This window comes from Coffea arabica, chromosome 1e (assembly GCF_036785885.1).
Source record: "Coffea arabica cultivar ET-39 chromosome 1e, Coffea Arabica ET-39 HiFi, whole genome shotgun sequence".
Lineage (NCBI taxonomy): Eukaryota > Viridiplantae > Streptophyta > Magnoliopsida > Gentianales > Rubiaceae > Coffea > Coffea arabica.
Genome location: NC_092311.1, coordinates 949,925 through 973,742, shown reverse-complemented (window position 1 = coordinate 973,742; position 23,818 = coordinate 949,925). Strand labels below are relative to the sequence as shown.

The window sequence follows — 23,818 nt, the reverse complement described above, 5'->3', positions numbered from 1 at the left end:
TTTTATATTCTATATGATCCACAATGATGCTTAGTTCACAACTAATTAGAACCCTATACTCTTTTTTTCCTTATGTGCTGGCAGAACTCTCACTTGGCCTGGAACAATCTCTTGAAAAGAGGACTAGATAGTATTAGATAAGACATCTACACAGATAAATATTTGAATCTCTAAAGTTTTGAGTGAATTGTTTCAATTTTTCATTCTCTAGGGACCAAGTGTGAAAATCTTCACTTTTACCTTACAGTTTTTTTTTTTTTTTTTTGTCAAAAACTTTTACCTTACAGTTGAGTTGACCAAAAAATCTCCACTTATAAGTCAAGTCGCAAGTTGCGGAACCATACCCTCCAGCAAACCCCCCCGCCGCCGCCGGTGCCTCTTCGCGGCTCCCGCCACCGCCTGATCTCAGGTGAGCTAGCCTTCCTTCATCTTTTCTTCCTCTCGTCCTCAAATTAATGGGTTTTCGATAATTTATTTTTCTGAATTTGGTCACTTTTTATTCAGTAATTAAGTTCTTGGTGAATAGGCAGAAATTCTTAACATGTGGGAATGGCAATTTCAGTTCACATTAATCTGTTTAAATTTGGTTTTGTCCGTAATTCTTAGGTATTTGATGTTTAGTATTATAAATCATATTACTGTGGCTAATGGGTGAGCTAATTTTTGCATAATTGAAGAATGTTTCAGGAATAGCCAGACCAGTGTTTATTGTTCTTGTCTTTCTGTTATACTTGAAAAAGTTAGGATTTTTAGAAGAAAATGAAAGCAAGAAGTAAGACTAAGATTACTGAAAATTGATTGAGGAAAGGCAAAAAGAACTCTCCTTTGTCTTAATCCAATGTTGATGAATATCTTGCGGAATAACCATCTGTAATTGTTGAAAGCTCAACATATACTTCCCTCTGAATGGGACGTAACAAGAACGACAAAAAAATGATAAATTTAATCCTATTTGCAGGAAAGAAGAATTATGAGGGGTATTTTTGGTTGTTTTTGTCTATGTAAGCCACGTTTTTGAAACAATGGGAATAGGGTAGCGTGATGACAAATGGATGCACGTTTTCAAAAATGATGTCTTTCTATTGCAATAGAACTGTCAACAATATGCTTGATGGATCCTAGATGGGTTCCTCTTCTTTTCTTTTTGTTTTCCCCCTTCCTGGGGCAGGGGACTGAGCCTCCCGGGGGGGGGGGGGGTGGAAGTATGTGAGCTCTTTTATTGTTCTGGTTCATCTGTTGTGGTTTGTTTGGATTCTTTTCAAATTGTCTGCAAAAATACTTCAGCTAAGATAAACATGGTTGCTGTTGTAGGATTACAGCCCATTCATGGTAAAATCGATAGCTGAGTTTATTCTTTTCAACAATCATGTATCATTTGCTTTGTCTTTCAGGATCCTAACCTTAATAGAAAGACATAATGAGGTTGGAAAAGTGTTGGTTCTGCTCTTCTACTGTATATCCAGGACATGGTATACAATTTGTTCGGAATGACGCAAAGGTAGGATAAATTTCTTCTCATATGTTCTCCACAGAATGGTCTAGTGAATTCATTTATTTGAGCAAGGTTTGCTTTCCAGTGCTAAATTGATTTTGAGGCCAAATCGATAGTGTAGAGAAAGTTTTTTAAAAAAAAAGAAAGAAGTGGGCTTCAACTTGTTAGCAATTCTACTTGATCATGCATTTTAATTTCAAAACCTGAGAGATTGGATGTAGCTTATTGAATTTGCCAGGAACTTATTTCTCTCATGTTGGTGGTGGTGCTTCTTCTCAACTCATTTGTGACTCATCTTGAAATAAATGTGCAAATGATAAGAGATGATGGTTAGTAAAATCATGGGAGCATGTGTCTAAAGTGACTACAGTTGTGTGCTTGTGTGGGGCATCAAATGCAGGATGTTGTCTAATTTTAGCACTAGGTTCAACAGCTTTGTGATCAATTATAATTTGAACTGCCAGAAATCGGAAAAAAGAAAAAAAAAAGAACAAAAGGAAGAAACCTCTCAGAATCTCTCCTAGAAACATTCACTGTCCCAACCCAAGGCAAAATAGGATCAGTCTTATCTTAATCAAATTTTCTAAGATTGAATCAGATTAACGTGAGAAGAGTTATAATTGGTATGTATACCTAGTCTCTTTGGACTGTAGCTTAATATTTCTAATCTCCAATTCTAGAAGATAGACCTATATAAACAAAGCTAATCTCCTAATAGGATTGATATTGGATATCAGATAGCCAATGTTGCAAACATTTTTTTAATGCACCTTTAAGTGCTAAAAACCTAATAATATTAAGTGATGGATTCCATGAGTGAGGGCTAGACCATGAGACTGTCAAGATTGGGACACTTTATAATATGACTATCTTTATTATGTTAATGAAATCTACATAAATTTTTTAATAAATGTAAACTACTAATTCCCAGAAGCATGTATATATATTGAACTGAACTTGCATATAGTAGTCATAACCATTAAAAAATTGTGAAATTCCTCATTTTCAGTTTCTCCTTGTTTCTGTTAAATGTCATGCTTTGGAAATTTAAGACCTTTAAATAAAGGTTGAGATTTTCTATTTTTTGTCTTCTTGATATGAGACTAGTTTTTCTCATTCCAGTTGACCGTCCATCAATTTCTTGTTTGTCATTTTGTTTTCTTGATTCAGCTAAGAAACTGCATCGAATTTTAAGATGCAAAGGTAGGATAAATTTCTTCTCATATATTCTCCACAGAACGGTCTAGTGGATTGATTCATTTGTGCTAGGTATGCTTCCCAATGCTAACTGATATTGAGGCCAAATCGATAGGATAGAGATAGTTCTAAAAAGTGAAATAAGTGTGTTCAAACTTGTTAGCAATTCTACTTGCTCATGCATTTTAATGTTTAAAACCTTGGTGATTTTATATATCTTATTGAATTTGCCAGTAACCTTATTGGTCTCATTTTGGTGGTGGTTCTCATTTTTACTTGTGTTCCAACTCATTTGTGGCTGGTCTTGGGAAACTGTATAAACATGCAAATAATAAGAGATGACTGATGGCTAGTAAAACGATAAGTAACTAGAGTTGTGTGCTTTATGAGGCATCAAATGCAGGGTGTTGTCTAATTTTAGCACTATGGTTCAACAACATTATGATCAATTGTAATTTGAACCGTCTGAAATTGAAAAAAGGACAAAAGGAAGACAACTATCGGAATCTCTCCTAGACATAGTTTGCCGTACCAACCCAAGGCTACATTGGATCAGTCATATCTTAATCAAGTTTTCTAAGAATGAATCATATTAACGTGAGAAGAGTTATGTCTGCTGCGGATACCAAGTCTCTTTCTATTGTAGCCGAATATTTTAATTGCCAATTCTAGAATATAGGACTCATAAACAAAGCTAGCCTGTACAAAATAAGCTTCGTTATATGATTGAAATTGGATATCAGATCGCCAACATTACAAACTTATTAAAACACCTTTAATTGCCAAAACCTGTAATGTTAAGCAATGGATTCCCTGATTGGTTGCTATGAGATTGTTAAGATTGGAACACTTATGATATATATGTCTTCGGTATGTTAATCAAATTTATATAAATGTTTTATTAAGTGTAAACTACTAATTCCCAGAAGCATGTATATATATATTTGAACTGAACTTGCATGTAGTAGAAACAACCACTAGTAAATTGTGAAGTTCCTTATTTTCTGTTTCTTCTTATTTCTAATAAATGTCTTGCTTTCGAAATTTGAGACCCCTAGATAAAGTTGAGATTTTTTATTTTTGTCTTCTCGATATGAAACTACTTTTTTTTTCCCCACTCCTGTTCACTCCCCATTTGTCATTTTGTCTTCTTGATTCAGCTAAGAAACTGCATTAAATTCTATGGCATCTACAGCAGCAACTTATGTTCTCTGATGCCCAGATCAAAATTTTGATATCGAGATGTATAGACACACCTTCATGTGCATGACTGTAGTTGGAATGGTTGTTCTTGATGGGGGCAGTAGCAATAAAAATAGATGAAATGTCGACCAGTGAGAGCCACAATAAAAAAGGCTACTGCATGTTTCTCCGGGCAATGGAAATATGATGCTCTGACACTGCTATCCTGAATTAGTTAAATATGTTGCAGTGTACAAGAGTCCTTAAGGCTAATTTGGCAAATGTGCTTCACCTAACTGATGCGAGATTTGTATAGGTTGTGCATCTGTTGGAGCATGCTAAATTAAATCTGGATCTTAAATTGCTATTCTCTTTGCCTCTACATTACTTGTCCTTGACATTTGACATTTTTTATAGGTTGCATTTACAATATAACCACTAGACTTCTTAAAGGTTATTCATTTGCAGATCTTCAGATTTTGTAGATCAAAATGCCACAAAAACTTCAAGATGAAGAGGAATCCTCGCAAAGTCAAATGGACCAAGGCTTATAGGCGGTTGCATGGAAAGGACATGACTCAGGTGAACAAAATTAGTTCTGTAATCTTATTTCGCTTGGCCCACTTTTCTTATATTACCCTTTTCTTTAGCTTCATTAATGCTACGGTGTTCTTTTGTTGATGCAATGCAAAAATTTGTAGGATTCAACATTTGAATTTGAGAGAAAACGAAATAGGCCGGAGAGATATGACAGGAATGTCACGGAGAACACCTTGAAAGCCATTAAGAAGATCGATAAAGTCAGAGTTGATAGGGAGGCCAGACATCATACAATGAGGTTCTTTCATCTACTTGTGCATTCATCATACTGCAAAATCAGTTTCTGCCTTTTGCTCCATGTTGCTAAAAACCATTCTAACCTCTGTTTACACACTGGCAGGATGAGGGGAAAGAAAACCATGGAGCAGAGAGAGGCAGCAAAGGAACTGGAACAGAGCATCCACATGGTCAAAGCTCCGGCTCTACTCCAACAAGAGCCATCTCTCACGTTGCCAAAGATCAAGGTCAAGGTTTCCCAACAGCTATCAGAAGAAAATCGAATGGAAGAGTAACGTTACCACAATTGCATCCTTCTCAAGCCAAGATCTTACCAAGTATAGCAGATGAAGGTTCAAGAGGTCCAAGCTGGATTAGTTTTGTAGTCATTGGAGTTTTTATTAGAACTAGTGTGAGCGTATGTGCATTGCACAGCGCAAGTATTACGTTTTGTGGTACTTGTTCAAATTATCATTCTTGAGATCAATTAAAAGAAAATTTTTAGCTTTTATAAGTAGCTATCCAATATACTATGAGGAATAGCGTCCTAGTTTTATTTGCAGACGTGATATTTTCAAAATCATTGATCTACAAATATCCATTCCTTAGATAAATTATTTCGTGCCTATTATCCCTACTCTTTATGGTACACTAAGCACGACCAAATTGAATATTGGTTTAATTATTTATAGAATAATAAATTCTTTTTACATATTTCCACTTACCAAAACTAATATTTGATTCTATTTCCTTCTTGAATGTAGTTTGTTATCTTTTCTTTTTCTCAATATAATCCTTATAATATATTGAGAGAATGTAAGATAACTCTATGTTTTTGTGAGTGTCCTTCGTAGTAAAGCAATTACTCATTATTGCCTTCTTTTTTCAAAAAAAAAACTAAAAATGCAATAAATCCAATAATTATAAGGGAAAAAAAAAAGAAAATTGGAACATAATTTTGACCTGTCAAATTTGTGGATTGTGTTTCTTTCTCTATTTCGAAGGTATCACGAAGGTATATGAGCTTATAATTGATGAATATATCATATTATCATTTATCAATTTAATCTGGTGGTAATATGTCAAAGAGCTTTTGAAAATAACAAATTAGCAGTACTTTTCTAAAGAGGTTGCGGTTTACTTCGGTTCCTTGGTCCTATCAGATAATCCAAAGTTCCATTACAGATTTGGACCTAACCGCGTGCGATGCCCAATCATTAATATAATTTAGCAAACCATGATTAGTTGGTTCATTAATATAATACAAGTTGATTCATTTAATAAGGACAGATTGCTCATTTTCAAAAGGTTGTGCGTTTGAATCTTACTATAAATATGAGAACTGCGTTAATGAGAAATATTTAAATTTGTATTCATTGACTATTTATGCACGACTATAATTTATGTGTACGTTGATTACAAATCTAAATATCTCCCAAGTCATCTACACAAAATTTAGAGGGATTTGAAAAAGTTTCAAAGCTGTACGTAATCCAAATCTATCAATCTAAACTCCTATATACATATTCTGATTTAGGAATTTCTCTTGATCTAACTCAAAAGTTGTTAATTGTGATTTGAGGTACTTGTTGAAGGGAAAGGTTGCTAGAGGTAAAAAATGAGTAAAGATGAAGTTTTGGACTGATAAAGGGATGTGGATGATTTCTGAGAGGGGATCGAGGATCCAGATTGGATTTTTCCACGTACGTGATTTAGTTGCTAGATGAAGAAGTAAATAATTCAATTTCATATTGTTTCTTGAAAATCTCTAACAAATTAGTTTTCAGAATAGTAAAATTGAAAAAAACCTTTTCACAAACGAATACAATTTTTATTTATTGTTTGCAGATACACACAGCGTACGTGCCTTAATCACTAGTGTTATTAATTTGTGTTCTTTGTCGAAAGTGAATATTTAATAAAAAGTTTGAATTATATTCATTGCCTACATATTGAAAAATTAAAAGCCTTCACAAAATTTAGTTTCAAAGCCATGCAAAATTGTCTTAACAAAACTTGAGATAAACAACTTGGTATCTGAACTTGTATCTAGCATAGGCCAATATATTGCTTGTGAGGATGCTTTAGATGGGTTCACCAATTGCAATTAGGAGAGTCTTTTCTTTGTGCTCTCAAGTAATCCTTTTTGAACTTGAATAAGTAAAATAAAAATTGTTTTCACACAAAATAAAGAAAATTAGTAAATAAAAATTAGTTTTGGTCCAAATTAAATAAAGGAGTAATTGGTCAATTGCTTCTTCCAACATTAATTCTGTAGCTTAAATAAGACTTAGCAAATTCAAACACAAACAAGAAAAATTTGTGACATCATACCTAGATCAAGTTTGAGAAAAATTTGTGACATCATACCTTTGCAAGTTTTCGATTGTTTTGAAAAATACAAACAAGAAACCAAAAGTCCATCCTCGTGCAAAGTTATTCAAAGGGACTTGCGAATTGAACATTTATCATCCTGTAGCAAGATGTTCAATTATCATCCGAAGAAGGTTGAAATTCAAGTTCTGAAGCCTATTTCGAACAATAAAAGGAAGTAATTAGATCATTTACTTCACAGATGGACAAGTCCTTTAGCTTTCAAAGGATTAGTTGAAACTAATGCATCACTTTACTGAAGTTAGAAAGTTAAACGGGTTCATTAATGATTTTCTTTTCCAGTCACCAACAAAAGTTGTATGAGATGAGCTTATAGTTTTTCTTTTGTGTCCCTAGTACATTTATTTTTCTTTTTTGTGCTCTTCCAAAAATTGTTGACATTGCTGATCAGATAGAATGATTTTCTATGATTTTGATGAACCCCTAACTGCTTAAGGTACTAAAGATTCGAAGTTTGATTCCGGGCAATCGCTCTCTTTCTCCCTTCCTCCCTCTCCATCTAATCCAGCCTTCGATAAAAAAGTTTAAATAAATTAAGAAAGTTAGTTGTAAACTGATACTCTGGAAGGAAGAAAAGCATTAAATACGATCTCATCTCGAGAAAAGGTCTTACCAGAACTCCACATCTATGTGGAAAATGCATGTGGTAAAGTTGGAAATATTTACATGATCTTGTGGCCTTGGTTTCACAAACGACCACATTAGTCTTTCTGTACTTGCGCGAGGAAAAGAAAATTGAGAAGTCGCAAGTAGTTGTTGTAGAATCATTCATTGATTGAATTGTGAAGAAATAGTTTACAAAGTTTTCACTTTGCATTTACTAGTTCAACCAAAGATAGCTATAAATAGGAATCTTTACCACATATTCATCCACAATCTGAGAAGAAACAACTTTTCATCTTTTCTAACTAGCTGATATAGTCTGATACTTCCTTTCTGATAACCATGGCTTTTCGCTTCCACATAGCTGCAGCCATCTTGGCACTTGTTTTCACAATGGTCCGTGCATCTGATCCAAGTCCATTGCAGGATTTTTGTGTCGCAGTTCCTGATGCCAATGCCGGCGGTGGTAAACTTTCTGATCTTGTTTTGGAAAATTTCAGGACTGTCTTGTTTGATAGTACTATAATGTTGCATTTTATACTTTAACTGATGTTTCATGATCTTGGTTAATGCAGTATTTGTCAACGGAAAGATATGCAAGGATCCAAAGCTTGTGGAACCCGAAGATTTCTTCTTTCAAGGGCTAAACAAGCCGGGAAGCATATCAAAGCCACTCGGGTCCAATGTAACACAAGTAAATGTGAACCAAATTCCAGGACTCAACACTTTAGGTGTTTCCTTAGCACGCCTCGACTTTGCGCCTTATGGTTTGAACCCTCCCCACATTCACCCTCGTGCTACCGAGGTCCTCTTTGTTTTGGAGGGCACTCTTCTTGTTGGCTTCGTTACTTCGAATCCGGGCATGAACATGAAGAACAAGCTCTTCACCAAGGTTTTGAATCCAGGAGATGTGTTTGTGTTCCCGCAAGGCCTCATTCATTTCCAATTCAACCAAGGAGAGACCGACGCTGTTGCTTTTGCTGGTTTTGGCAGCCAGAATCCAGGAGTCATCACCATTGCCAATGCTGTATTCGGATCAGATCCTCCAATTTCTCCTGATGTTCTTGCCAAAGCATTCCAGGTTGGAAACGATGTCATCAAAAAACTTCAGTCACAATTTTGGTGGGATAACAACTACCCTTAAATAATATATATGGGTATCTCTTGAAATTAAAGGAGCTTCAGGGTGCAATTAATAGTAATGTGTTAAAGCATAAATAATTGGGTCCTTCAGACCTTGACCTCCTTACTGATGTACTTTAAACTATAGATTAAATACTCGTAGTATTTGGACCCTTTTGTATTACTACATCAATCTAAGAAGAATACTACATTGGCACTTTCCGTGGTACGGACAAAGCAAGTCAATGAATTTGTACTTTGCGCACCATCAACACTTCTTAATAATTCAGCCTCTTCCTTTATCTGCCCAGTGTCTTCCACATTATCGGTGTAGTACTTGAGTGGATTGGGATGCACAACCCATGCAAATGAACAATTTAAAATATGAATCTCTAAATATTATTTGGCATGCATCTACACTTGTTAGTGTAATACAATTTCTACACCAAGAAATGTAGGAAAGATTAATACAAGAGAAAATGGTGAAAATAGTTGGAGAAAAATAAGAAAGAAAATGAAAAATTATATAAAAATAAAAGGAAACAACAAAAAAGGAAAAACATTTTGTTTCTCAAAAAGAATTGTTGAAACTTTTGTCGTGCGCTTTAAAGCCACTAAGTTTGGTGATGGAAAAAGTTTGTTTTGGTGATGGAAGTTTTGGTGTTAATAAAAAGGTAAAAGGATTAAATAAACAAAAACAGGGAGTAGAGAAAAAGAAGAGACTATATCAAAAAGAAAATGGCAGAAGTTGTCCAAGAAAATAGAGAAGAAAAGGAAGAAATTATGTGCGAAAAGATAATAAAACAAATGAGAAGAAAGTAAAAATTTTATTAGACAAAGTTGAAAATTTGGTCAACTTTTTTAAAACCGGCCATTTTGATGGTAGAAGAAAGTGAAACAAGAACTACTTTTGGTGTTAGAAGAAAGAAAAATAAAAGGACTAGATGGGATAAAGTGAAAGATCATGGATAATAGATAATTTTCATAAAACTTTCAAGGACTAAATAATCTATTTGCAAAAAAAAAATTTTCCGTTCAAATACTAAATTGATTGTAAATTGAAATTATAGGACTAAATGCCCAACCCCTAAAAATTAGGTTTGAAAACTAATTGTAAATTGACTGTACTAAATATGTTTTCAATGAAATGAAAATTGTCCAAACCCTAGACATTGACTGCGATAAGTTTCATTTTCCCTTTCATTTAGACTATTTCTCTGATATCATGAAGTAACTAAGGTTTTTTTTTTTTTTTTGGTTGCCCGCCCGGTATTCGAAGCTTTGCCCCGACTAATCCGGACCCGACCCGCGTCGCGCACCATAAGTAACTAAGGTTAGTAAATATTAGAATTGATCGATTGATACATTTGATAATTCCTTACAAGGGTGGTTAATGAATATTCATTAGAAACTTTCTAAATTTTCCTATTGAAGACGAATAAATCATACGAATGAGCAAGATAACTTTAAACTTAACTTTAATTATTGCATTCTGTGATGTAAACGAAAATATCAAAGGTAAATTACTTTTTACCCCCTATGATTTGGTGTCTTATTATATAATTTCCCTATAGTTTAAAAACATATATTTAACCCTCTCATAGTTTGGGTTAAAGTATTACCATTAGTTTTTTTAATTAAATTTAACGGTCAATAATAAAATGTCAAAGTCAAACTAATAAATTAATAAATTTACCCTCTCACTACTTTTTTTCTTTTTTCCTTCTCTCTCTCTCTCTCTACCTCTATCTCTCTCTCTCTCTCTCTCTCTCTCTCTCTCTCTCTCTCGGGAAGAGAAGAGATGATTTGGAAATTTTGTGCTTTGACCTACAAAATCTTAATTTTGTCTAAATACAAAAAAGATGAAGGGGAAATAAAAATAATAAATAAATAACAAAAAAAGATGGAACGAAAAAATAAAACAAATAAATAAGAAACAAAAAATTGCCAAATATTTTTTAACTACAAATGTCATTATAGGTTTTTAAACCAAATCTTTAATGGTAATTTCTATTTTTTATTTACCATTTTTTATTTCAATTTCTTCTTTTTTATGTTTGGAGGAAAAAAAGAAGTAATGAAAGCTATTACTGCTGTGAACTTTGATTGGGTAAATATACAAGGACAGGAGTAAAATCTGGTATTGAATTGAATGAGTAAAAGAAAATTAAGTTTCATCCAAAATTTTGGAAAGTTAATCAAGGGTTACATCTATATTTTCTTCAACATTTAATAGCTTAAATAAAATATGGCAATAATAAACCAAGGTGATTTAAAAACCAGCACTAGAAGTTAGAACTTCCCAATCTGCATATACGCAAGTCTAGAGTAGATTTTGAAAACATAAAAAGAAAGAAAAAGTCCATCCACCTTCTAAGTTACGTACACAGACAAGAAACAGGAAATGAAAAGGTCCATTTACATGTTATTAATCAGTCTTACTGAAAATGACAAAGTCGAAAGTAGTTGTTGCAGAATCTTTCGTCGGTTGAATTGTGCAAAAATAGTACACATAGACAATGTGGCATTTTTTAATCTTTAAGATAAGAAAATATAATGACCAGTTCAACGTACCAAAAGTGGCTATAAATAGGCATCTTTCCCACATATCCTTCCACCACCAGAGAAGAAACAAGTTACCATCTTTCTAATTAGTTCACATAGTTTGATACCTCTTTTGTGATAGCCATGGCAGTTCGGATCCATATTGCTGCAGCCATCTTGGCACTTGTTTTTACAGTTGTCCATGCATCTGATCCAAGTCCACTGCAGGATTTTTGTGTGGCAGTTCCTGATGCCAATGCCGGAGGTAAACTAGATTACTTCAAAAATTTCTTGACTCTTGAATGTTATACTTGAATTCTAACTATGTTTGACAAACTAACTTAGTTGAATCTTGGCTAATGCAGTATTTGTCAATGGAAAGATATGCAAGGATCCAAAGCTTGTGAAACCCGAAGATTTCTTCTTTCCAGGGCTTAACAAGCCTGGAAGCACAGCAAATCCACTCGGGTCCAATGTAACAGCAGTAAATGTCAACCAAATTCCAGGGCTCAACACTTTAGGTGTTTCCTTAGCACGCATCGATTTTGCGCCTTATGGGTTAAACCCTCCCCACATTCACCCTCGTGCTACCGAGGTCCTCTTTGTTTTGGAGGGCACTCTAGTTGTCGGTTTCGTTACTTCGAATCCGGGTATGAACATGAAGAATAAGCTCTTCACCAAGGTTTTGAATCCAGGAGATGTGTTTGTGTTCCCCCAAGGCCTCATTCATTTCCAATTCAACCAAGGGCATTCAAATGCTGTTGCTTTTGCTGGTTTAGGCAGCCAGAATCCTGGAGTCATCACCATTGCTAATGCTGTTTTCGGATCAAAGCCTCCCATTTCTCGTGATGTTCTCACTAAAGCATTCCAGGTTGACAAGAATGTCGTCAAATATCTTCAGTCACAATTTTGGTGGGATAACCATTACTACCCATAGTATGGGTAATACCCTCCAAAGGAGCTTCAGGGTGCATAAATAATTGGATCCCTAGTTTACACATTGATCTCCTTACTAAATTACTTCAAATCATACGTTATTTTGGACCCTTTGTTAGTGCACGAATTCTATGAACAATATAATACATGGCATTTTCCGTGTTTCGGGAAAATACAATTTGTGGTCACTATAATTTTTTCTTAATATTTGTACCTGAATTATAATCAATTTATGAAGAACATTTGTTTTTCTTTTACCCTTGCATACCGGAAAGATGAACCCTGTTAGACTAAAGGAATGCATCATGCATCTCCACGGACTGGATGAACTTTCTCTACCAATACTTTAAATTTTAATTGTTCAATATAAAACCTTTGGAGCTGTTGTAACAAGTGTTCAATGTGTTTCACAATCTCACCCAATTTTGGTGGGATAACAACTACCCGTAGTATGGGTAACTCTTGAAACCAAAGGAGATTCGGGGTGCAACAGTAATGTGTTGAAGCATAAATAATTGGGTCATTTCCACTTTGATCTCCATATGGAATTACTCCAAAATCCTGCATTATTTCGGCCGCTTTGTTACTACAATGGTTCTACATAGATTAATACATTGGCATTTTCCCGCCTTACAGGAAAATGCAATTTATAAATCACTACCTCTTTTCTTAATTTTTTGTACCTTGTGATATAATCAATATATGAACCATATTTGTCTTCTTTTATTTTTGGATTCTAGAAAGATGAATTTTGCCTGATTAGAAGAACGCATCTCCACAGATTGGATGAATTCTTCTTACCATAGTTTCATTGTGCAATGAAAAACCTTTGGAGCACAGATTGGATGAATTCTTCTTACCATAGTTTCATTGTGCAATGAAAAACCTTTGGAGCACTTGTAAGAAGTATTTGAAGTAGGACTAAAAATGAATTAAACCGCTCGCGAGCTCAAATTCGAGCTCGACTTGAGTTTGAACTGATCAAGTCAAACTCGAGTTCAAAGATATTCAACTTGTTAATTCGCAAGCCAACTAGATATTATATATATATATATATATATATATATATATTATTTTAATAATAAAATTACATCTATATCTCCAATATTTTATTATTTGTTAAGAAAAGTTATAATTTTATTCATTTTTTAAAATAAAATAATTATTTTTTATTTTTTTAAGTTTGAGCTTGACTCGAATTTTAGTCGAGTTCGAACACGAACTTTACATTTTTGAACTCGTCAAATTCGAGCTCGAGTTCAAGTTTCATAAAACTAAGTTGAGAGTCGATTTAATTAGGCCAAAATTCAATTCGGTTCGATTCGTTTGCACCCCTAGTTCAAAGCGCTGCAAAATCTCACACCAAAAAAAATAATAAAAACCATTGCGAAAACAAAAATATCAACATGTCTGTTTGTTAACACCATCAAAATATATTCAATATACTGAAAAGACGTATAATTGGAAATTCACCTAACAACAAAGATGTAGCCATTAGATTATCCTCAAGCTCAATCTCAAATTAGAAAGAGAACAAAATCATCTATGTCCATCATCTGTAAAGTAATCTTGGCAGCTTCTTTCTCCCTTTTCAATAATTCAGACGCTTCCTTTATCTACTCTGCATCTATCACTCGTGCTGCCTCTTCTTCCTCTTTTTTTTTTTTTTATTTCAAGAGAGAATTTCTTGGCCGCTGCCAAGAGCGGTTACATGAAAAGGCAAAATTGCAAGCTACAAAATCCTTCTCCGAAAACTAGGAAAGCCTGACCTATCCATCTGTATGTCACCGCGAGCCATAGGGGGTAGCTCTACAAAGGAATCAAATAAAGCAAAACTGCCCCGAATCGCACCCATCTTAGCCAACCTATCCGATGGTTTATTTGCCTCTCTAAAGCAATGTGCTATTGACCGAAACTGACTCTGAAACCGCAACAGATCGTCCACTTCTACCTGCAACCGCCAGGGGCATGCCTGCTCCCCTGATATTATCTGAACTAGGGTTAGAGAATCCACCTCCAAGTGGAGATCCATGTAACCCCGACCTACACACTGTTTTACCCCATACAACAAGGCCTGTAATTCAACATGTAGGGTGGTGGTGACGCCAAGGAAACAGGAAAATCCAAACTGAAAACCCCCCTGAGAGTCCCGCAAAACCCCTCCCCCTCCACTCAACCCAGGATTGCCAAGTGAGCACCCGTCCGTATTCAGTTTATGCCCTGCCCTCGGGGCCACCCACTTCACAGGCAAAATGAGCACCCGTTTTGGCCGACCTTCCAAGTAAGCGTGCAAGCTCCTCCAAGAGCCATAGGCCCATGATAGTGAAGGGAATTGTATGTGCAACAAATCCCTCACCCGCAACAAGGTCCGAGCAGCCACTACTTCCCCATCTGACCTCCCCCCTTACATTAAAGCATTAGTTCTTGCTCTCCACAATTCCCAACATATCAGAGAAGGCAATAGGCGATAGACAAATGCCAAGTATTGGTTCGGCGCTGGGCATATCCACCACGCGATTGCCATATGGCGGGCCGAGCAGATACAAGTATTCATCCTTTCCTGAACTTCGAACGCCTTCCACGCTTGTCGGGCAGTTTTCCCTGTGCAAAACACATGGTTCAATCATTCCTCCAGGGGGTCGGCACAGCAGCAACATCGAGAAGGACCCTAGACTCCAAATCGTCGTAACTGTTCCAGTAGGGGTAACCTATCTGAAAGAAGGCGGAGCATGAAAAAAGAGATTGTGATTGGTAAGGACATGTGCCAAATGCAGTCGGCGATGAAAGACCCATTAGAATGGGAGCGGACAAGCGATAGAGCTGAGGCAACCGAGAACTCCCCATTGGGGGTTAACATCCACACCATCCTATCCTCCCCCTGAAGTGTTGGAGGAGTGATTGTCGTTACCAGCCGAACCAACTCCGGCTGCAGAACTTCTGAGAGTAACCGAACGTTCCATTCCCCTCCATTAACAAAATTCGCTACCCGCTGATTGTGGAAGACCTCCACTCGGTGACACAGTGGACCGGACCCTACCCAGTTGTCATGTCAAAAGTCCATTGTCCCTGACCGAACAATCCATCCGATGTTGTCCTCCACTAACCCCTGGATCGCACACATCCGTCTCCAAGTGTATGAACTCCCTATCCGCTCCTCCACCAAGCAGGGGTGTCGACTTCTACATTACTTGGCCGCAAGGAAGGAAGCCCAAAGGGAACGACCCTGTCTTCTTCCTCTTTTAAAAAAGAAAAGGAAAAAAATTATATAAAAAGAAAAGAATTAATGTTGTCTAGATTTTCAGTGTAGTAGTTTTTTTATACTAGTGGGATTGTAATGCATGCTACAAGTGCAAATGAAAATTTTGAAATTTGAGTAAATATTATTTAACACACATCTATAGTTCTAATTTAATAAGATTCTTAAACTAAAAATGCAAAAAAGAAAATGAAGGAATAACATAAAAAGAAATCAAAAAAATTATAGATTTCCTTTTTTTGAAAAAGAATATGAACAGTTTGTCATGCCCTTTTAAGCCATAGAGTTTGGTGATGGAAAAAGTTTTCTAGCAAATGGTATTTAAGGGGAAAAAAATAAAAGGACTAAATAGAAAAAAAATCAGGGACTAGAGAAAAAGAAGAAAGGAAAGTATCAAAAATAGCTAAAGAAAGTAAAAAAGAAAACAAAGAATTGATGTACAAAAGAAAATAAAAAAAAAACAACAAGAAAAGTAAAGGTTTTTTTTTTTTTAAGGAAAGGTTGAAATTTTGGTCATGCTCATCAACGTTGTCGAATTTGAAGGTAGAAGGAAGTGAAATCAAAAAGTACTTCTGGGGTTGGAAAAAAAATAGAAGCATTAAACATGATAAAATAAAATATCATTTTTTATTTATTAAGAAAAAAGATAATTTACAAAAAAGAAAAGTTGAAGGACTAAACGAGCTATTTGTCAATTTTTTTTCCCACCCAAATTGGTTGATTTGCTATCACTTCTACTATTGATTATAAATTAGATTTGTAGGAACTAAATGTATTCTCAATGAAACTTTGTGGATGAAATTTTTCCAACCACTAAATATTGGAGAGGAAAAGTATCATTTTCCCTTTCAAACTATTTTTCGTGATCATATAAATTAAGTTTAATAAATGTTATAATTGATAGATTAATACATATGATAATTCTCTACAAGTGTGCTTAATATGAATATTCGTTAAAATTAGTTCTTTTAGTTTTAGAAGAAAATTTTCCTAAGTATTCAAGACAATGTCTGTTCAAGATGAACAAATCATATAAATGAGCAGGATAATTTATGATTTTAGCTTCAACTATTCTTTTTAACCCTCCCATCCCTTTTTACACCATTTCTACTCCCAGTTATCAAAGCTAGTTGTCAAACCACAAACCTGATTTTAACTTCAAATAATTCATTCATTTTGATGTAAATGAAAATATAAATTACTCCACTAATTAATAGGGTAAATATACAGGCATGGGTTTGAAATCTGGATTTAAAATTGAATTGAGTGAATTGAAATTGGTTTCATCCAAAATTTTGGATAATTAATCAAGGGTTACATCTTCCTTCCTTTTTCAATATTTAATAGCTTAAATAGAACGCGGCAATATCAAACTAAGATGATTAAGCAGTCACTAAGAAGGTAGAATTAACTTTGAACTTCCAAGCTGCATATTCGCAAGTTCTGAGATGATTTTGGAAAGAAAAAGTCCAGAAATGCGCTGAATTACACGGACAATAAACGGATAATGAAAAGAGGTCTATATATTTAGGTGCTATTGATTGGAATATTTATGACCCGCGAGCAGGAATTATTTGCACAGACAGGAAACAGGAAATGAATGCTTGGTATTCCAGCTAGCTAAATTATGCACATATAATTACATATCATAGGTTTTGCCAAAGAAGTTTGAAATTCAAGTTCTGAGCCATCTTTGTATAATTATCTGAAGTAATTAGGTCCTCTACTCCCAGACGATTACCATATATTTGATTCTTTCGTGCTAATCCCAGATACTACTTTGTAAAGTTGGATTGAGCCTGCGATTTCAAACTGATTAGTTGCAACTAATGCATCATTTTACTGAGGTGAGAGAGTAAACATCTGGAAGCAAGAAATATCAAAGGCCATCTCTTCAAGAAAAGTTCTTACCAGTTACTTGGTCCGTCAACACCTTGTATCAGTATACCACTTCGTGGGAAATGTCCAAAATGACCGAATCAGTCTTTCTATGCTTGCAAGAGGAAAGAAAATGAGAAGTCACAGGTAGTTGTTGCAGAATCATTCGTTGGTTGACTTGTACAAAAATAGATTAGGAAGACAATGTGGCATTTTTCTAATCGTTAAGATAAGAAAACATAATGACTGGTTCAACCAAAGATAGCTATAAATAGGAATCTTTACCACATATTCATCTTCAATCTGAGAAGAAACAACTTTTAATCTTTCTAACTAGCTGATATAGTTGGACACTTCCTTTCTGATAACTATGGCTTTTCGCTTCCACATAGCTGCAGCCATCCTGGCACTTGTTTTTACAATTGTCTATGCATCTGATCCAAGTCCATTGCAGGATTTTTGTGTCGCAGTTCCTGATGCCAATGCTGGCGGTAAACTATATTATTTTTAAAATTTTCATGACTGTCTTAATTGATACCATTATATTTCTTATCAGAAAAATAAACACTAATATTCCAGTTAATGTGTGACATACTAACTTTTTCTTGATCTTGGCTAATGCAGTATTTGTCAATGGAAAGATATGCAAGGATCCAAAGCTTGTGAAACCCGAAGATTTCTTCTTTCCAGGGCTTAACAAGCCTGGAAGCACAGCAAATCCACTCGGGTCCAATGTAACAGCAGTTAATGTGAACCAGATTCCAGGACTCAACACTTTAGGTGTTTCCTTAGCACGCATCGATTTTGCGCCTTATGGTTTAAACCCTCCCCACACTCACCCTCGTGCTACCGAGATCCTCGTTGTTTTAGAAGGCACTCTTCTTGTTGGTTTCGTTACTTCGAACCCAGGCATGAACATGAAGAACAAGCTCTTCACCAAGGTTTTGAATCCAGGAGATGTGTTTGTGTTCCCTGAAGGCCTCATTCATTTTCAGTTCAACCAGGGACATTCCAATGCTGTTGCTTTTGCTGCTCTAAGCAGCCAGAATCCAGGAGTCATCACCATTGCTAATGCTGTTTTCGGATCAAAGCCTCCCATTTCTCGTGATGTTCTCACTAAAGCATTCCAGGTTGACAAGAATGTCGTCAAATATCTTCAGTCACAATTTTGGTGGGATAACCACTACTACCCATAGTATGGGTAATACCCTCCAAAGGAGCTTCAGGGTGCATAAATAATTGGATCCCTAGTTTACACATTGATCTCCTTACTAAATTACTTCAAATCATACATTATTTTGGACCCTTTGTTAGTGCACTAATTCTATGAACAATAATACATTGCATTTTCCGTGTTTCGGGAAAATACAATTTGTGGTCACTACAATTTTTTTCTTAATATTTGTACCTGAATTATAATCAATTTGTGAAGAACATTTGTTTTTTCTTTTACCCTTGCATACAGGAAAGATGAACCCTGTTAGACTAAAGGAATGCATCATGCATCTCCGCGGACTGGATGAACTTTATATACCATAATTTAAATTTTAATTTTTCAATATAAAACCTTTGGAGCTCTTGTAACAAGTGTTCAAAGTGTTTCAAAATCTCACCCATTGAAGAAAAAATGGAAAAAAAAAAAAGTTTGCAAAGCCCAGAACATCTAAAATGTTGGGTGTACAGGGTAATCTAACCCTCATATAATTAGATGGAAAAAATAGAAATGTCTAAAAAAAAATACAATACTTGTCCAAATTAAACAAGAGCCTACAGTCGACCACTCTAGAAACTCATCAACAAAATACATGATTAAAATATTACATAATTTATGCACATTACATAACTAAAATACTGAATATTCTAAACATTTTGTTTCCTTTTCTCCATTTCTTAAAACTACCAAGCCATTTTTCAACGACAGTAGGTTGCTCCACAACCAAACAGGATAGGTCAAAACTTTTTAAAAACAAAAGTAAGTAGAGCAAAGAAACAGATATAGCTATTATGAGCAAGGAAAAGTAATTTTGAATAGAGGAAAAGTACCAAGAGTAGTGGAGTGAATGGAATTAGTGACAATGAATGTAACAGTTGAAAAATGTAACAGAGTTAAGATTAACTGGTTTAATTCATAAGTCAAAAAGAAAATATAAATGTGCAATGGATCTCCTAACTTAATTTACAAGTAAATGACTAAATAGTTGGAGATTGTATTTTGGGTACTGGTTGCCCTAACCAAATTATATACTCATATATAGGTAGGTTCAAATAACCATGTTTTTGTAAAATAAAAAACAATATCCAACCTATTTATGTCAAGTATATTCGGATAACATAACCATTTTCAAAATTTGAGGTAAGTTACCCTATATTTTGATTTGGACCAATTTGGGGTATCTCAATTGCTCGCATTTTCAGCTTTTCTTGAACACATTTAGTCTCGGCAGCTTCCCTCTCTTTCTCACTCTCCCTCTCTTTCTTTATCTTCTATGTGTCTCTCATTCATGTTACTCTTCCTCCTCCTCTTTTATAAAAGAGAAAAGGAAGAAATTATAGAGAAAATAATAATTAATCTTTTTTGTATTATTAGTGTAGCAATTTTTTCACACAAGCAAACTGGAACACATGCCATATGTGCAAATGAAAGAATTTGAAATTTGAATAAAGATTATTTGGCATACATTTACACTAGCTAGTGTAATAAAATTGCTACACTAACAATACAAGAAAGATTAATTCAAAAAATAGCAAAAAATAGTTGAAAATAATTTTTTAAAAAAAGGAAAAGGAATATTTAAAAAGAAATGACAAAAAAGAAAAGATTTTTTTCTAAAGAATAGACGAACCTTTTGTCATGCTTTTAAAGCTACCTAATTTGAAGGTGAAAAAAGTTTTTCTGCAAAGGAAGTTTTGGTGCTTAAAAAAAATAGTTAAAGTGCTAAATGAAAAAAAAAAGAATGGGAACTAGAGCAAAACAAGAAATTATGTTAAGAAAGGAAAATAGTTGAACTAAGTAAAAACTAAAAATAAAAATAATATAAAAAAAAGAAAACAAAAGAAAAGGGAAGAAAGTTTGCCAAGGAGACTTTAATGTAGTGTTAAGATTTAAACCGTATTAATTAGCCCTAGGTTCAAAACATCTTCCCCCCCCCCCCTTCGTTTCTTAAATCTTACCCTTCCTTTGCCAAAAAATTAAAGAATTTTTGGTTGAGGAGAAAGTTGAAATTCTGATCAAAACTTTTTGACGCTGCTGGGTGGTGGAAGTGAAATAAGAACTAAGTTTAGTGTTAGAAAAAATGTAAAAAGACTAAGTGAGACAAAATAAAAGACCATGGACTAAAGATACTTTACATAAAATGTAAAAGGACTAAATGAGTTATTTGCAAAAAACTTCCCATCCAAATTGGTTGATTTGCTCTAATAAATTGGTAGCAAATTGAAATTATAGGGACTAAATGTGCTTTCAATGAAACATTGGGGACGGAAATTTTACAACTCCTTAACATTGGGGGACAAGAAGTGTCATTTTTTTTTCATTTGAACTATTATTTTAATCATATATGAGTAACTAAGTTTAATAAATACTATAATTGATATATTGATACATGTGCTAATTCTCTACAACGTTGGTTAATGAATATTCATAAAAACTTAATTCATTATCTCAATTTTTACAAGAAAATTTCCCCAAATTTTCAAGCCAAGGTCTGTTCAAGGAATACATCATCCAAATGATTAAGAAAGTTCATAATTTTAACTTTAACTATTCAAATCTACGAAGTAAACGAAAATATCAAAACACTGCTATGAACTTTGATTGGGTAAATATACAAGCATGGTGTAAAATCTGGTATTGAGTTGAAATTTTTTTTTTATCGCACGAGAACCACCATGAAGGAAGCCACATATAGTGGCTGGTAGTAACGGGTGGGAGACAAAGTTTGATTCCTTTATCCCCAAGTGGCTGTTGGCCGGTATTGAATTGAATGAGTAAATGAAAATCCGTTTCATCCAAAATTTGGAAAACTAATCAAGGGTTACATCTATATTTTCTTCAACATTTAACAGCTTAAATAAAATATGGCAATAATAAACCAAGGTGATTTAAAAAGCAATCACTAGAACTTAGAACTTAGAACTTACCGATCTGCATATACGCAAGTCCAGAGTAGATTTTGAAAACATAAAAAGAAAGAAAAAGTCCATCCACCTTCTAAGTTACGTACACAGACAAGAAACAGGAAATGAAAAGGTCCATTTACATGCTATTAATCAGTCCTACTGAAAATGACAAAGTCGAAAGTAGTGGTTGCAGAATCTTTCGTCGGTTGAATTGTGCAAAAATAGTACACATAGACAATGCGGCATTTTTTAATCTTTAAGATGAGAAAATGTAATGACCAGTTCAACGTACCGAAAGTGGCTATAAATGGGCATCTTTCCCACATGTCCTTCCACCACCAGAGAAGAAACAAGTTACCATCTTTCTAATTAGTTCACATAGTTTGATACCTCTTTTGTTATAACCATGGCAGTTCGGATCCATATTGCTGCAGCCATCTTGGCACTTGTTTTTGCAGTTGTCCATGCATCTGATCCAAGTCCACTGCAGGATTTTTGTGTGGCAGTTCCTGATGCCAATGCCGGAGGTAAACTAGATTACTTCAAAAATTTCTTGACTCTTGCATGTTATATACTTGAATCCTAACTATGTTTGACAAACTAACTTAGTCGAATCTTGGCTAATGCAGTATTTGTCAATGGAAAGATATGCAAGGATCCAAAGCTTGTGAAACCCGAAGATTTCTTCTTTCCAGGGCTTAACAAACCTGGAAGCACAGCAAATCCACTCGGGTCCAATGTAACAGCAGTAAATGTCAACCAAATTCCAGGGCTCAACACTTTAGGTGTTTCCTTAGCACGCATCGATTTTGCGCCTTATGGTTTGAACCCTCCCCACATTCACCCTCGTGCTACTGAGGTCCTCTTTGTTTTGGAGGGTACTCTAGTTGTTGGTTTCGTTACTTCGAATCCGGGCATGAACATGAAGAATAAGCTCTTCACCAAGGTTTTGAATCCAGGAGATGTGTTTGTGTTCCCCCAAGGCCTCATTCATTTCCAATTCAACCAAGGACATTCAAATGCTGTTGCTTTTGCTGGTTTAGGCAGCCAGAATCCAGGAGTCATCGCCATTGCTAATGCTGTATTCGGATCAGATCCTCCAATTTCTCCTGATGTTCTTACCAAAGCATTCCAGGTTGGAAACGATGTCATCAAAAAACTTCAGTCCCAATTTTGGTGGGATAACAACTACCCGTAGTATGGGTAACTCTTGAAACCAAAGGAGATTCGGGGTGCAACAGTAATGTGTTGAAGCATAAATAATTGGGTCATTTCCACTTTGATCTCCATGTGGAATTACTCCAAAATCCAGCATTATTTCGGCCCCTTTGTTACTACAATGGTTCTACATAGATTAATACATTGGCATTTTCCCACCTTACAGGAAAATGCAATTTATAAATCACTACCTCTTCTCTTAATTTTTTTGTACCCTGTGATATAATCAATATATGAACCACATTTGTCTTCTTTTATTTTTGGATTCTAGAAAGATGAATTTTGTCTGATTAAAAGAACGTATCTCCACAGATTGGATGAATTCTTCTTACCATAGCTTCATTGTGCAATGAAAAACCTTTGGAGCACTTGTAAGAAGTATTTGAAGTACGACTACAAATGAATCAAACAGCTCGCGAGCAGCTCGAATCCGAGCTTTACTCGAGCTTGAACTGATCAAGTCAAACTCGAATTTAAAGATATTCAACTTGTTAACTCGCGAGCCAACTAGATTATATATATATATATATATATATATATATATATATATATATATATATATATATATATATATTATTTTGAAAAATTATTATTTTATTCATTTTTTAAAATAAAATAATTATTTTTTTAAGGTTGAGCTTGACTCGAATTTTAGTCGAGTTCGAACTCGAACTTTACATTTTGAACTCGTCAAACTGGAGCTCAAGTTCAAGTTTCATAAAACTAAGTTGAAACTCGATTCAATTAGACCAAAACTCAACTCAATTCGATTCGTTTGCACCCTTAATTCAAAGCGCTGCAAAATGTCACACCAAAAAAATTAATAAATAATAAAAACCATTGTGAAAACAAAAATATCAATATGTGAGTTTGTTAACACCATTGAAATATATTCAATATGCTGAAAAGAAGTATAATTGGAAATTCACCTAACAACTAAGATGTAGCCATTAGATTGTCCTCAAGCTCAATCTCAAATTAGAGAGAGAACAAAATCATCTATGTCCATCATCTGTAAAGTAATCTTGGCAGCTTCTCTCTCCCTTTTCAATAATTCAGAC

General features: G+C 34.7%; 5 protein-coding genes across 5 annotated transcripts; all 5 read left to right on the top strand.

Moving 5' to 3' along the window:
- The first annotated feature begins 286 nt into the window (after nt 1–286).
- LOC113699645 (probable ribosome biogenesis protein RLP24) lies at nt 287–5,201 on the top strand. The gene is made up of 5 exons (XM_027220013.2): nt 287–409; nt 1,392–1,498; nt 4,340–4,453; nt 4,573–4,709; nt 4,812–5,201. The coding sequence occupies exons 2-5, from the start codon at nt 1,418–1,420 to the stop codon at nt 4,981–4,983; spliced, it is 504 nt and encodes a 167-aa protein (XP_027075814.1). The 5' UTR covers nt 287–409; nt 1,392–1,417; the 3' UTR covers nt 4,984–5,201.
- Nucleotides 5,202–7,975: 2,774 nt separating this feature from the next.
- On the top strand, nt 7,976–9,074 carry LOC113699637 (germin-like protein subfamily 1 member 18). Its single transcript, XM_027220007.2, has 2 exons — nt 7,976–8,150; nt 8,260–9,074. Exons 1-2 carry the CDS (start codon nt 8,027–8,029, stop codon nt 8,826–8,828), a joined length of 693 nt encoding a protein of 230 aa, XP_027075808.1. The 5' UTR covers nt 7,976–8,026; the 3' UTR covers nt 8,829–9,074.
- Nucleotides 9,075–11,442: 2,368 nt separating this feature from the next.
- LOC113688647 (putative germin-like protein 2-1) lies at nt 11,443–12,474 on the top strand. Its single transcript, XM_027206541.2, has 2 exons — nt 11,443–11,615; nt 11,716–12,474. Exons 1-2 carry the CDS (start codon nt 11,495–11,497, stop codon nt 12,285–12,287), a joined length of 693 nt encoding a protein of 230 aa, XP_027062342.1. The 5' UTR covers nt 11,443–11,494; the 3' UTR covers nt 12,288–12,474.
- Nucleotides 12,475–17,790: 5,316 nt separating this feature from the next.
- On the top strand, nt 17,791–18,819 carry LOC113699620 (putative germin-like protein 2-1). Its single transcript, XM_072049663.1, has 2 exons — nt 17,791–17,911; nt 18,030–18,819. Exons 1-2 carry the CDS (start codon nt 17,791–17,793, stop codon nt 18,614–18,616), a joined length of 708 nt encoding a protein of 235 aa, XP_071905764.1. The 3' UTR covers nt 18,617–18,819.
- A 3,073-nt stretch (nt 18,820–21,892) lies between these two features.
- LOC113690629 (germin-like protein subfamily 1 member 14) lies at nt 21,893–22,969 on the top strand. The gene is made up of 2 exons (XM_027208622.2): nt 21,893–22,066; nt 22,169–22,969. The coding sequence occupies exons 1-2, from the start codon at nt 21,946–21,948 to the stop codon at nt 22,735–22,737; spliced, it is 690 nt and encodes a 229-aa protein (XP_027064423.1). The 5' UTR covers nt 21,893–21,945; the 3' UTR covers nt 22,738–22,969.
- Nucleotides 22,970–23,818: the final 849 nt, after the last annotated feature.

Excerpts from the sequence above, each read along its gene's own strand:
- LOC113699645 (XM_027220013.2), top strand. The coding sequence starts at position 1,418 with ATGAGGTTGGAAAAGTGTTGGTTCTGCTCTTCTACTGTATATCCAGGA. Across the intron at positions 1,499-4,339 it reads TTGTTCGGAATGACGCAAAG|ATCTTCAGATTTTGTAGATC; the intron begins GTAGGATAAATT and ends ATTCATTTGCAG. Across the intron at positions 4,710-4,811 it reads GCCAGACATCATACAATGAG|GATGAGGGGAAAGAAAACCA; the intron begins GTTCTTTCATCT and ends ACACACTGGCAG.
- LOC113699637 (XM_027220007.2), top strand. The coding sequence starts at position 8,027 with ATGGCTTTTCGCTTCCACATAGCTGCAGCCATCTTGGCACTTGTTTTC. Across the intron at positions 8,151-8,259 it reads TGATGCCAATGCCGGCGGTG|TATTTGTCAACGGAAAGATA; the intron begins GTAAACTTTCTG and ends TGGTTAATGCAG.
- LOC113688647 (XM_027206541.2), top strand. The coding sequence starts at position 11,495 with ATGGCAGTTCGGATCCATATTGCTGCAGCCATCTTGGCACTTGTTTTT. Across the intron at positions 11,616-11,715 it reads TCCTGATGCCAATGCCGGAG|TATTTGTCAATGGAAAGATA; the intron begins GTAAACTAGATT and ends TGGCTAATGCAG.
- LOC113699620 (XM_072049663.1), top strand. The coding sequence starts at position 17,791 with ATGGCTTTTCGCTTCCACATAGCTGCAGCCATCCTGGCACTTGTTTTT. Across the intron at positions 17,912-18,029 it reads TCCTGATGCCAATGCTGGCG|TCTTGGCTAATGCAGTATTT; the intron begins GTAAACTATATT and ends ACTTTTTCTTGA.
- LOC113690629 (XM_027208622.2), top strand. The coding sequence starts at position 21,946 with ATGGCAGTTCGGATCCATATTGCTGCAGCCATCTTGGCACTTGTTTTT. Across the intron at positions 22,067-22,168 it reads TCCTGATGCCAATGCCGGAG|TATTTGTCAATGGAAAGATA; the intron begins GTAAACTAGATT and ends TGGCTAATGCAG.